Genomic DNA, 14279 nt, shown 5'->3' with positions numbered 1-14279 from the left:
TCAGTGCTTTTTGCGGTATTGCCTCATATTCTTCTTTTATAGAAATCCAAAAGGACTCAAGACGTAATTCCTTGTACTTAATCATCAATCCACGATCACTGGATATAACAGCTAGTTGTTCTTCTTCTGTTAATGTTAAATTAAAATTACTTGATAATTCCGTGATTATTCAGTGTTAAGTGATGGAAAATAAGAACACAATTTTTCTTCTAATTTTGTTACATGTTCGACAATTATTGGAAGTGTTTCTTCCAAATTCCCTTCAACAGCTTTTCTTTTCCAAATCTGCAGTTTTTTCTGAAACGCTTTCATTTTGTCAGTGGATGTTTAGGTATATTTTCTTCTTTACCTTGCATCCTTGAATTAAAAATATTAAGCTGCTGAAATATATCAGCCAAATATTGTAACCTGGCAGTCCAAAATTCACAGCGCTTGAGGTTACAAAAATGAAGTCTGTTCAAAAAAACGCAAGAAGTTCTTGCCGTAGCTCCTTGTACACGAGTGAGTACTTTTCCTTTTGACAACCACCTCCCGTCGGTGTGAAAAAGCAGCCGTGTTTGTTGGGAGTCCATATCGATACACAACTGTTCGAACAAACGTGATTTAAAGGGTCGTGTTTTAATAAAGCTAACCATTTGAACAACTTGATCTAAAACTACTTTTAATTTTTCTCCTAACGTTTTTGCCATCAAGGCCTCCCTACGAAGCAAGCAGTGAGTTACAATAACATTATCATTTTGTTTTTTTACAAAAGTTGTAAGGCCCTTAACACACCCAACCGTGGAAGGAGCGCCATCTGTACAGACGCCTACACACGACGACCATGATAACTGGTATTTTTCTAGGTAGTTATTCAAAATGTTAAGAACGTCTTCACCTTTTATAGACACACTTAATTCTTTGCAAAAAAGGAACTTTACTATTTGATCTTCATTAATAAAACGGGCGAATGCTATGAGTTGCGCCTTATTAACAATGTCTGTTCATCAACTTGAAGTGCAACATTTGAATTTTGAAGTTTATTACTGGATACATTTTTCTCGATATCGGAAGACATTTCTATAATACGCCTGCGAACTGTATCGTTGGACAGTGGAATCTTGGTTATTTTCATTGCTGCTGCATTTCCTAGCATTGTCATGACCATTTGTTTGCAGGCAGGTAAAATAAATGACTCCCCTAAAGTATGGGCTTTCATATTTTTTGCGATAAAGCGATTTGAGCTTTATCAGAAACAGTCATCACACTTTTAAAAGAATTCGCCGCTTTTCTTTGCTGTTCAGACAGTCCCTTGAAATAGCTTATAGATTTATCTTGTAAATTAGAGTGGGCAGTTTTAAAATGTTTATTCAATTTACTAGAGAGGAAGGATTCATTTGCCATTTTACAGCCACATATTAAACATAGCGGCAAAGGATAATTTTCATTTCCGGTCCAAGTGAATGTGAAGCTTAAGTAATTTTCGCCGAAATAAATTTTCAGTTTCACAATTCATCGTAACAGACGAATAACCTTGTTTACACTTTACTACTAATAAAATAAGATTAAATAGAAAAACAGTGCTCATAGTGTTTGCAATGTTATTATATTAAATGTGAATTTGAAACACATGCATAAATTAAGTAGGCATAAATTATATGTAAGTTTTATGTCGGATTTATTAATTCGGTTCTGATAAACACGAACGGTACTGTCAGAATGCAAATTCAGTTGTTAGATTGCACAATGATGTTTCAAATTAATGTCTACTTATTATTGCCAAGTTATTTTATATATACACGGAATAAAGTATTCAATTACTCACTAAACCTGTTAATGTAAAGCTCATTCTATAATCTTCATTAAACTGTAAAACTTATGTCTACATAAATTTAAATAACTCATGAATAAAATACGATACTCAAATATATTTCACTGACAACAGTATTCTATTAAAAACGTATTATCTACTTACTTGTGTCCATTTCTACTAGCTAAATGTAAAGGTGTATGAGAAAACATCCGACCGTGTGGACGTTCCATTTGCTGTATGGAACTAGGATGTGTCCTCACCAGTAGTTCAACGGATTCCAATCTGGTTGTTAGAAAAAGACACCGAAAACAAAGAGAATAGAGAATAGTCTAGTAGTAAAACGTCTCTCGGTACATTACCCGGGAATTTAATTTCTTCCCTTACCTTCCATACTGAGCGGCTAAGTCCAATGCCGTTTCGCCCCTTTTATTACATATGCTCGGGTCGCAACCGTACTCCAAAAGTAACTTTACAACGTCAGTGTGACCGTACTGGGCCGCACAATGAAGAGCTGTCTCATCATCTTTAGTCTAGAAACAATTACAAAAAAGGCTAATCTAAAAAACGCATTTTAAACAGTGATGTCGGTTCAAATAAAAGAGGACGAAGAGAAAAATCAATTTTCAAGAGTAAATTTGGAGTGTCCATTTAGATTCGGAATTAATCACGACCATTGAGACCCCACAGCGCAAAGACCATTTGTCAATTGGTCGGCGAGTACTCGAGATGACCTTTGACGACAGGGGTGGCGACAGGAATCGTCAAGGACCCACGGGTCGGTCTCTAGGTCTTAATTAAAAGCCAAATTCCACCCCCTCGTATACATCTCGTGTACATCTCGACCTCCCCCTACATTCGGCGGGTTCTTAAAGTGACTTTGACGGATTTATGAAGCTCTTTATTCTCAACGACAAGATCGGAAACAAACAATTCGGAGAAAGCAATAAAGTAAACCCGTAAATAATAAAACCGTTAATTTTGGTACTCACCGTTGAGTTGACGTTGCACAAAGATGGCCCTTTCAATAACATACGGGCGATATCTGCATTTCCGGACCAAGCGGCAAGATGTAAAGGCGTTGATCCTTTACTATCGACGATGTTTATTGATGCATCATGTTCTAAAAGGAGTCTAACAATTTCTCTGTAACACATAAAATAGTGATATTAAAGTTTTTATATTTATTTTATTTATATACCTATGCCCATTTAATGCTGCGTGATGTAAAGATGTATAACCGCTGCTATCTTGGACGTTAGCGCCAGGTCCTCTTCTTAAACTAAAATAAATCAAAAGAATGATTGCAAATAAATCGTTACAAACGATGATTCAAACGTGATTTTTCAATTACGACGCGTACGTGAAAGTTGTGTTAAAAGTAACTTGTGAAAGTGATTACTCTTTAAATACACGTTAGGAATACATTTTCTCTTTGAAATTGGTAATTCAAATTGTTTTCTAGTTTGAGGAGGAAACTTTAACACGTAAAGTTCTAATAAACGTTGTTAGTTAAACGCGGTGATTATTTTATGATTGTAAAATGAAGTTTTCTTTGAAAATATGTAGGTTGTTAATTTCTGGAGAACTATATTCTGATATATTTTACATGTAGCAGTCATGGCCGAGCGGTTAAGGCGTCTGACTAGAAATCAGATTCCCTCTGGGAGCGTAGGTTCGAATCCTACTGACTGCGATGTATACTGTATATACAAGTTTTTTTGCAGAATTTAATAAATAATACGCACTAACAATGTAATACTTATACAGGATGCCCATTATGTATGGAATATAGTATATATCTTATAAAAAACATTTTATGCAATAGTTATTTAATATTTTATTTGCCATAATAAGACAGCATTCAATTGTTTTTATTTCAGAAAACAAATGAGCAACGAATAACACTTGAAGTTTTTTAAATGGCAATGTACCCTTTCGTTAGGCTCATTTGATAGAGATTAGTTTTCTCTTTACGATGACGTAAAGATACATAATGGGCATCCTGTATATCAAAATATTTAGACGAAAAATACAGCAACAAAATTAGTGTGTTCAAAATTAGAATTTAAAAATTCTTGAGTACCTTGTGCACATTTTTATTATCATTATAAGATTAATAGATAAGATTTAATTGTTTGTATTGAACGCTTTAAAAGTAATCCATGATAATATAAAACAACATTACTCAAATTCCAAGTAGTGACTATAAATTTTCTGGATTTTCGCATCGATCCCAAGAATTCCACTTTTTAGAGATAACCTATTTTAGCTGGAAGAACACTTGACCTATATTAACATGCAGGAGTGTTTCAAAAATAAGTATTCATTTATTTCGAACTAAAAATGCCTATTAAGATTTTTTATAAATCAACTAAAACTTAAATATAAGACTATAAATTGTTTCATACCATTAGAGATCACTCTCTAATATACTCAATAGAGACGTGATCAAAGTTTCCAATCGATTTGATTGCAACGACATTATGTTCTTTGTTGTTCTTCTGTTTGAACATTAATTTCTTTCAAATATTTATGAATTTTGCGGTATAAGAAATTTTCTTTCCGTTTTAATATGAAAAGACGATTAAAAAACCATTCATCTCGAAATTTACAAATATAAGAGAAAAACTTATTAAAAATGTGAAATAACCAAGGATTTTTTTTTCGTATATCGTGTAAGTAAAGAGGACGGAAATACGGTGACTTCAAAATTAAATCGATTTGAAATTCCAATAACCTCGGAATTTATTAATACACTTTACATACCGCAGTGAACTTCGAATTGAAATTTGGTAAGGTGTAATGCAAAAGTATTTCAATATTTTTAATCAACTACTCAACTTTGAAACTTATTTAAAAAAATGCTCATATTATTTAAAACATTGTACACATTGTTGCAGCTTTTGTGCAAATAAGTTCATGAATTTTTGTAATGTTTTGCAAAACAAAGATAAAAAACCAGAAATAGAGCATCTCAGGATTCTTCTCTCAAGATAGGGCTCAGATAGGGATGTTATGTCTCACCGAGCGTTTTCAAAATATACATAAAATATTTATTAAACAATTGGAAGAAGAAGTGTAGAAGAAGTTAAATGATACCTCAGTACTCACTCTCCAATTTGCAGATGACCATCATTGCCCAAGACAAAAGTGATATTGAATATCTGACTCGAAAGATCAAAGAAGAATGCGAAAAATGGGGCATATCAATAAATATAATAAAAGCCAGATATATGTGTATGGGGAATAACGTAGACGATTTGGAGATATCCTATAACGAAAAAATCGAGCAATGTGATAAATATAAATATCTTGGAATATAATTAAACAACAAAGAAACCGTTTATGACAGTGAAAACTAAATTTATATAATTCTATTGAAAAATATATAACATTTTACGGAGCAGCCGCGTGGAAGTTAATAGAGGCCGAAAAAATAGAATAAGAGCAGTCAAAATGGACGTCGTTAGAAGATTAGACGGAATCTCAAGGAAACAATTAGAAGATATTGCGAAAAAACTGCTGATATGGTATCACCTAAAACGAATGCCTTAGAGAACATTTCCAAAGATAGCATTAAAATGGATGCGAAAATAATGAAGGAAACAAGAAAGGAACACGTAGGAAGTCGTGGGGCAACGGAATTACGAAGGACATAAGTGAGATAAACCTCACAGATACAGATTGCCAAGATCGTTCACAATAGAGGACGAGTTTTAGAAGTCGTACAGCAAAGAAAAATGCTATGAACCGATATATGTTTGTAATTTTAAAATCAACTATTCAACATCAAAGCACATTGTCCACGTTAAAACATAGATACCACTTCATTAGACAAAAAGTGGAATAGGCCAAAGGCCACAACAAGTCGTTATCGATACCATAACAAATTTAGGTACAACAAAAAGATTACAAAAACATTCAAACGCAAAAGCAAAGAGCTGTGACTATTAAGAGATTTACAGGTATTGCGAACACTGCTGCCCAAACAGAAAATCAGCATAGCGCCTCCTGGCGGTGGCGGCAGACTCACACTCTGTCACTGCGCAACCAGAAGGGAACTCATTAATTACTTTGCATATCTAGTATGAGAAGCATTTTTTAAAACTCATAGTGTGGAATATTGGTGGAGATAGTTTTCCCTTAAACCTCACATTAACCGAGTGCACGTCACCCCGAAAAGACAACTTTTTTACAAGATACGCTGGTTTATGTAGAGTGAGTAATTTATGGTAAAAACCTACAGCATGCAACATTCTTCTCCCCTGCATGTTCAACCACTTTAAAACCGGCAGCTTACAGCTGACATGATCTCTGCGATGCAACCCAAAAATTAGTCTGATATAGGTGTTTTGCACCTTTTGAATTTTCCTCTTCAATGCATAAGATAGAAAGGGTGCATACAATGCATCGCCATAATTAAACATAGATAGTACTAAACTTTTTTTTTAGGCGCACTTTTGCACTACGATTAACAAAGGCTCTGTTAGTATAATTAATTCTAGGGCTAAGCTGTAAGCTCTTTGCACGCATTTATTGACGTATCCATTAAAAGTAAGGCCCTCATCGATTAAAAAGCCTAAGTTTTTTACTATTTTTCAAATACGTAGTAATTCGTTATTTACACAAATTTGTAAGTCATTAATGACTTTTTGTTTTTGTTTCTGAGGACCAAACATAATAACGTTTGATTTTTTCTGATTAATTTTAAGTCCATGTCGGCTTGAGGTATCACACAATTATATCGAGGGTACCTACGTACCTACGCGAATACACTTTATACGTTGTAACAAACCTTATTATCCAATCTCATTCACTGGCTTGGAAAGGTGACTTAACCGAAATCGTGCATAGAGATCTCGTAAATTCTCTAGTCATACTCGCTTAGATAAACCAAATATTATTGATGCGATTCCCTCCCTTTGTCCAAGCTTTCGGAGATTCAACATTTCGAAATAGGTTACAAATAGCTGCAATTATGCCCCCACTAAGAATCTTAAATCTACCGATGGGATATAAGTTCTTCTCGTAGAAAATTTATCTGAAATAAAGGGCTAATACATCAACTATGATGAATTTCTCCATTCTTTTCTTTCTGTAGTAGGATTACAGATTTTTAAGACAAGGTCACCGAAATAAGCGCCGGTAAGTTACAGAAGGGGAATAAAGTAAAGGAGAAGAATGTTGATCTTAAGACAGGGTTATGGAGCCCAAAAAAGGTATTAACGAACCACTTGCAATATGCAATGCATTGTGTAAAAACAAATTACCTAAATTTATATTTCTTCGAAATATGGCGCTGAACTGTGCTACAAAACTTCCTTTCGCTTTATGGATAGGGTGTTGACATTAATATACTTTTTTGATATTAGCAGTTACAAAGGTGAGAGGAAAAATTTAAAGTGGACGGTATTCCAGCACATATTTCTACTAATATGACTACAAGTTCTGCGTGTAGGAAGTATTTATTTCCAATAACAGTGATGATAAGTAATGTAAAGATATATTAAAGGCATGAAATATTGTTGTAGGAGCTGCACATAGTACGATTTGAAATATAACATCGTCGCAAAACATTCGACATTTGCTGAAATATTTCAAGTCTGCTGCGAGGTTGATTTCTATGGACAACGTATGAAACTATTCATCACTCTCCCCGTTATGTAGTTCAGCTATTTTACTCGACCAATGCTTTCACCGTTACCAAACTGGTGACCTTAAACCGCCAACACCACCGCAAAATGCTTTTACAAGATGGTTCTTTACCGTACTCTCATCTCAAAGCATACACTGCTGTAACTGATGAAAATCTCACATATCCTATCATACAAAAAATTCTTCTTATTTCTGAGTCGTACCTAGTCCACACAGTCTAAACACACTAAATTCGTGGTTATTTTCATATATCACTCATACCAGTACGTGTAATATTTATAAATATATAGCAATTTTGAAAATGAATTAGTTCCTATAACTAACTCGCTTCCATTTTTCAAAGAAGTTTCCGTGCCACATGATGAAGTGTTTAAAAAAGTTTTAATGCCCAATGTACAAAGGTATCTCAAAAATATAATAAAAGAGGTTCTTAATAACGCAGAGCAACCACCAACTAAAATAAACAACAGACAAGAGGAGTAATATGATCAACCCAACCCGACCCATATTTCAAATAGTAGTGAAACAAATATAATGAAGGGTTTATTGCTAGAACATGACATGTTTTCTAATCAATCATGCAATAGTGTGATAAAAAAGTTGTATAAAAATTTGTACAAAGTTATTCGTACAGATGAAACTACTAATTCAATAATATCGTTATTGCATTAACACTACAACGTTAACATCTGTAGGTTAGAACGTGACATGCCACCAAAATGGACAGCATGCTTGCAACAGGTGATGCGATAAAGCAAATCAGTGAACTTGGCGATGATATTAGTGAATCATGTGATAAAAGATTAGATACCATCTGATCTTGAAGCAGAGTTTTGTGATATGTCATGTTTTAGAACTAGCTTTTTTAACCTATTAAGTGGACTTATCACCTTATTGCATTATATTTTCAAAAGGAATCCAAGACAAGTTCATGGGAAGTAAATAACATTCCAAGCAAAGTATATAGTAGCTGTGAAACTTCGCCGGTACTAACTTCAAAATCTTGATGAAAGATCTGAGATGAATATTTAGAGAAATCTTGGTGTATTAGTTATCACCTAACAAACGCTCCTATCATAAAAAATAAATAAGATAAGAATCTAGGCCTCTATCACATCAGGCTTTCTAAGACTAAATTTATAAGTGTTCAAGGCGTTAAATCTTATCGTGGCAGGATGAACAGGTTTGTCAGAAAAAAAACAGTGAGCTCAAACTGCAGGAGAACACATCAGAGATAACCACAGTCAAAAAAGATTTAAAGAACATCTACAGAAGTCGCAGAATAACTATTTCTACTTTTCCGAAATGATCAAGGACACTTAAATAAACATATTATTAATAAACTAGTGTCTGGAAATAATTCAGTATCAATCAATGAAATCACTTTTACCATCCTCCTGATAAACTATCTAAGGGATAATTACCATGGTTACAGCGGTTTTAAGAGCTCTCATTGGCTAAGAGCGATAATTTATCTATCGGATAAATTCATCAAGAGGTGGTAAAAGTCGGCCTTATTATATTTCTGAGAGCTATTTGCCTGAAAATATTTTAGCCATATGCTATTTGCCTAGGAAAGAACCTAGAATTTAGACTGAAATAAATAGAAAAAGACTATTTGCCTAGGCAGATAGTAACTGACTACGAAAAAGCTATTTACCTGAAACAACCATTTGGCCCAAGCCTGCGACTCTAATACACACGAGCAAATGTAATCGTCTATGCCCCAAAACTGATGGCGTTGTCAGGTCTAGACATGGAACGATAAGATCTGGCTGAGCTTGATTTTGCACGGCCCGTCGTGTGCAAGCTTGTACGCGTAGAGACAGTTCATGTCATTCTTCTCAGTTTTAAATTGATCTTCGCAAGCGTATTATTCAAGTTTGTTTACGAAATGGCTGTTCGTAATTAAGAAGAGGCTATGGTGTGAATTTATAAGTATATACTAAAGAAGTGAAAAGTACTTCTTGACTTTGGAAAGTGAAAAGTAGTGAATATATGGATAAAAATAAAAAGGATGAGAGTTACCAGCTGCTAGTGGAAGTTTTTAAGAAAATATCAAATAGTGATTTTGCGAAAAGCCGGATACCGGATATTCGGCATTCCCGCGGCCGGATATCCGGTTATCCGGCATATCTATCCGGCCATTATGGAAACTATACGAAACTGCAACAAGAGATTTTATATATCGTATTGGGATTGTTACAATGAGGTAGCTAAAGACAAATCTGATATTAATAAAGTTGTATTAAATGAAAAAAGTCCTATTGGGGTTGAACTTGATTATTATCTACAGTGTCCCACACCTAAAAGAAATACTAATTCCTGTGAATGGTGGAGTACTAAGTAATAGGTTTTTAATATCCGGCCAAAGCCGGATACGTGTTAACTATCGGGTATCCGGCCGGATTTAAAAAATGGAAGGATACCGAATATCCGTTCCACCACTAGTTAAGATACATAAAGACACTATGCATGATAACGAAACAGTGTCGTGTAAGTGCATTTTCAAAATTAACATTTCCGTTCTTCTTGATATGTAACACGATCATGTTGCCAAGGCAGGCGCCCATCATTAATAAAGTACCTTAAACGTTGTCGGACATTTATTGCATCCATGCGCAAATAATTCCTACAGTAAATTCGTGTGAAAATACTGTTTTCGGTTTTTCAGTCAATATTTTACCCATTTTGATCTCATCCTTTCCTTCTTCTTCACTACTATTGCGATAGCAATAGCAATTAAATATAAATCATGTTGCCGTATTACATTCATTATAGTTAACAAGCACCTTTCAGTCGCAACTGACTATGAAAGTAGTACTAAAACTGACATGTAAATTTGGATCGTTTCACATTTGCTCACATGCAAACATGTTTCAGTTTTGCATCACTGTGTATGAGCCCCTTTAGGCGATCTGCATCCGAAACTAGTGAAAAGGAACTAAACTTGGATCACTAACCCGTTACATGAGTCAGTAACTGGTTAATGATCCAAATTAGTGACCAGGCTCCACACACGAAGCTACTCATCAGCTATCAAAACCTGTTTGATACATTTTAGTTTATTCAGTTTAGTCATGGATGCAGATTCCCTCTGAAATCTAGAGAACTACATAGGTGCCATTGATGGAAAACATGTGCGTATAGAGAAATTTCTCAACACTGGTTCTACCAATTTCAACTACAAACCATTTCATTCAATAATACTAATGCCTTGCTGCGATGTCGATGGTACTTTTACAAGGTTTGAAATAGTTTATGCTGGAACAAACAGTGATGGGGACATATTTTGCGCATCAGCAATGAAATATTGGATTCAAAATGATGGACTTGGAATCCCTTCCCCTTCACTAAAATACTATGCAAATGATAGTCCCTTTTCCTATTACTGTTGACACGATATCTGATGAAACCCTACGCGTCAAGGATATTGAATAACATGAAAAGAAGATTCAATTATACATTGAGTCGAAGAACGAAAACAGCTGAATGTGCTTTTGGAATGGAGTGCGGGAAGTTCGCTGTTTTAGCTTAACTTTATGAAAATACGAGGACTTTCCTACATGCCAAGTGATTCGGTAGATGACCAACTTAAATCTGTAGGCGATCCGACATGCGAATCGACTGGTGACTGGTTAAAAACTGGTTTCCGTGAAACATCATTTCCGTCAATCCAATTTCGCAATTGGTTTGTCAAGCGTTCAATCACTGCTAGTGAAAAGCGAGGTTGTCGCGATGTAGTAGGTTTTAGATACGTCCGTGCAATGTCCACTCTGAATGACAATTGTTCATTGGAGATTTATTATAACCTTTGCGTAATAAAACGCGTAGCCATCAAGCATTACTAACTGCTAAATCCAAACATAATGTAATGATTGGCTACCACCACTTTTTTCCTCTACTGGACACTATATAGGCTACATAGACTAACACATTGATCCATTTGATCCACACCATATCCACACATATCGAAATTCGCCTTTTGCTTTTGAATATTACACCAACGTACTATTCCTACGGCCTCTATATACAGAGAGTATCTGAATTGCATGACCAAACACATTGATCCATTTGGTCCACACCATATCCACACATATGGAAATTCGCCTTTTGCTTTTGAATATTACACCAACGTACTATTCCTACGGCCTCTATACAGAGTATCTGAATTGCATGACGAAACATGTGTCTAGAAATGCTTCCTTAAAAGTTACACACGAATTCCAAAATTGTGATTAATCGGTAAAAATTTTTATTAAAACAACAAACAAATTTCACATCGTTTATTTAGGATTTTGTTATGGTAAGTGGTAAGTGTTATGGTAAGTGTAGACGTTAGAGTAAGTGCTCAAAATGTCCTTCTTCGTCAGCAATACAGACTTGGCATCATTAATTGTTGAACTCGCTCAAGAATTCCGGGGCTATCTCGGAGCACACGAAAACTATGACTGATTCGGTCGCGTAGATCTTCTAAAGTAGAATCGGTGAAAACTTCACATGTATAAAAAAAATTATCGGATTGCAATGCGGAGAATGTAGGTGCCACACAACTTGCCCACCTCTGCCAACCCAATGATTCAGAAAAGTATTATTTATGTACTCCTTAGCAACAAGGATGAAATGTGGTGGAGCATCTTCCTATATGAACGATAACTCACGGCGTGTTTCCAACGGAACGTCATCAAGTAAAGTGATAAGACTTATCTAAACCAACCCAACCCAACCCCAAGAATGCTTTATTTCTTTAAGAGAGGCCTGCACTTCACAGTCACTGTTTTCTGGGCAAGGGATGTCAAAATGCCAGTGCCAGCCTTCGAAATATCAGTGCAGTACAAAAATGATGTGCTATAGTAGATGCCATTCCAGCAACAATTGTTAAAACAAGTAAATATTTGTATTTAGTATTTGTCTTCAAGAAATAAATCGTTTGTATTTTTCTTAAACTTAATAATAGTATATGAAACTGTTATGCATTTTTTAAAAATGATACGCAAATAATTTGACTCGTTTGACACTCATTAGTGACTTTAATTTAAGAAAAGTAGGTTGTTAACGATAGGAACTACTTTATTTTATTGAGAACAGGTACCTACTCGCATTGTAGTATCGAAAAAATGGTATTTGCCTAAAACAAGCGTAGAGAGGTAATAACTAAGTAAGCGTAGTATTTGCCTAGCCATTTAATGATAAAACTGTAACGAACTACTATTTGCCTAGGCAGACAGTATCTGACTAGGAAAAAGCTATCTATCTACACTGCGTGCAAATGTGACAGTTTTGCATCACAGTGTATGGGTCGGTTAAGGTCGCTGAAGATGTGAATTGTGCACAAACACACTTCGCGTTGAACGCAACTGTTTTGCTGAAATCATACTTCAACTGCCAACTGTCTCCAGGTGAGAACACCCCTTTTTCTCGAAAATGAAAAAAAAATATTTGCTCCATTTTTTGAGTAAAATTATTCTATTTTATATTTGACTCATTTTTTTTATTAATAGCAGTTTTTCGAAATACATACTTTAATAGACTTTTCCAACACTATTACGTTCTACAAATCACACAAATTGTAACTTTTTCATTTGAAAGCTGATATTGTGAAAAGTTTAGTTTAGTGGGTTATGAACTTTAGGCAATAAACCCTTCATATAAACCCCGTTAATGGTTAACTGCCAGTTTCGTTACGGTAGTCCACATGCGCAGAAGAATCCCTAAATTAATAATAATTTATTTTTTACATTGCACCGTTAGAAATTTAAAAAAATTTGAAACTCTTTAAAGTACTTTTCATTTTAAATACAACCTCGTTGCAACCTTAGCAGTCATAAAAAGTGATTTTTAATTAAATCTTTACATCTTATACCATCAAGGTTGGAAAGTTGAAGTGTTTGTGAATCATCGCAGGTAAACTGGTTTTTCTGAACGCGCTACAACAAAATTTTATTAAGGTAAAATATATCTTATATAAGTCAAAATTTTTTCACCATAATTGTCATATGGAAATAATACCAACTTAAATTTAATACAAAAATAAATTCACATTAATTTTTATTAGTACATATTATAATTTTTTTGGGTAATTTCTATAGGTACCCCTGTATATAAGGAAAAATAAAAATAAGATAAAAGAGGAAATACAAAAAATTGCATAATAAAGATAAGAGCCTTATCATTGTTATATTATTATACATATATAGATTAAAATTTGTTGTTTTGTGGTTAATCAATTTAGAATTTCCTTCCTTATTAATAACAAATCACATTTAAAGGTCACATATATATTTTAAATTAATTCATTTGGTCAATTATAAACGAACGTTTAGATGAATCACATATGGCTGTGGTTAATTTAAAAAACAAATGAGTCAACTTTTAAAACAAAAAGATATGTTTCAATTGTTTACGTACGCAATAATTAACCTATAAACATCGAATATTGTGCGATTAATAAAAAAATATCTTTATAACCTAACCCATTTAACGAGTGTGCTGTTTTCGAAAATCCTTTTTTAATTCACAGCTGATTTGTACTAACACCCACCTTGCCAATGGACCACTCCTCTTGGCCCTTTGGCCCAATATCTTCTCAACAACGGCAACGTTTCCATTTCTCGCAGCTTCTAATAAATCCTGATCTTTCCCCATTTTTGAATTTTTTTTTATCCGAACACGGAGACTCGACACCGCTTTTAATACCACTCAAACCATCTTTACAATAAACTTTTTAAAAAACCATCAGAAGAAGGATTTTTTACGCGCACACTACTATTTACTATTACCGACCGTTCATTGATCGTCCCGTGGCCATGACGGTAAACGCATCTACTGCTTT

At 34.4% G+C, this 14279-nt stretch overlaps 1 protein-coding gene and 1 non-coding gene across 5 annotated transcripts in view; one reads left to right on the top strand and one right to left on the bottom strand.

Annotated features, from left to right (window-relative positions):
- LOC111416192 (ankyrin repeat and SAM domain-containing protein 1A-like) overlaps positions 1–14274 on the bottom strand; it is a 45931-nt gene extending 31657 nt beyond the window's left edge. For all 4 annotated transcript variants that reach the window (XM_071200683.1, XM_071200684.1, XM_071200686.1 and 1 more), the window contains exons 1-5: positions 13989–14274; positions 2991–3071; positions 2782–2935; positions 2177–2322; positions 1955–2074 (exon numbers count right to left, since the gene is read on the bottom strand). In XM_071200683.1, coding sequence (XP_071056784.1) covers positions 1955–2074; positions 2177–2322; positions 2782–2935; positions 2991–3071; positions 13989–14092 — 605 coding nt within the window. In that variant the 5' untranslated portion in view covers positions 14093–14274. The remainder of the gene's footprint in view (positions 1–1954; positions 2075–2176; positions 2323–2781; positions 2936–2990; positions 3072–13988) is intronic.
- On the top strand, positions 3404–3485 carry TRNAS-AGA (transfer RNA serine (anticodon AGA)). Its single transcript has one exon. It is a non-coding gene; the product is annotated as a tRNA-Ser (tRNA).
- Positions 14275–14279: the final 5 nt, after the last annotated feature.

The sequence above is a fragment of the Onthophagus taurus genome, chromosome 11 (assembly GCF_036711975.1).
Source record: "Onthophagus taurus isolate NC chromosome 11, IU_Otau_3.0, whole genome shotgun sequence".
In the NCBI taxonomy this organism is placed as follows: Eukaryota; Metazoa; Arthropoda; class Insecta; order Coleoptera; family Scarabaeidae; genus Onthophagus; species Onthophagus taurus.
The sequence above is the reverse complement of the archived record's forward strand: the minus strand, read 5'-3'. Positions and strand labels throughout refer to the sequence as shown.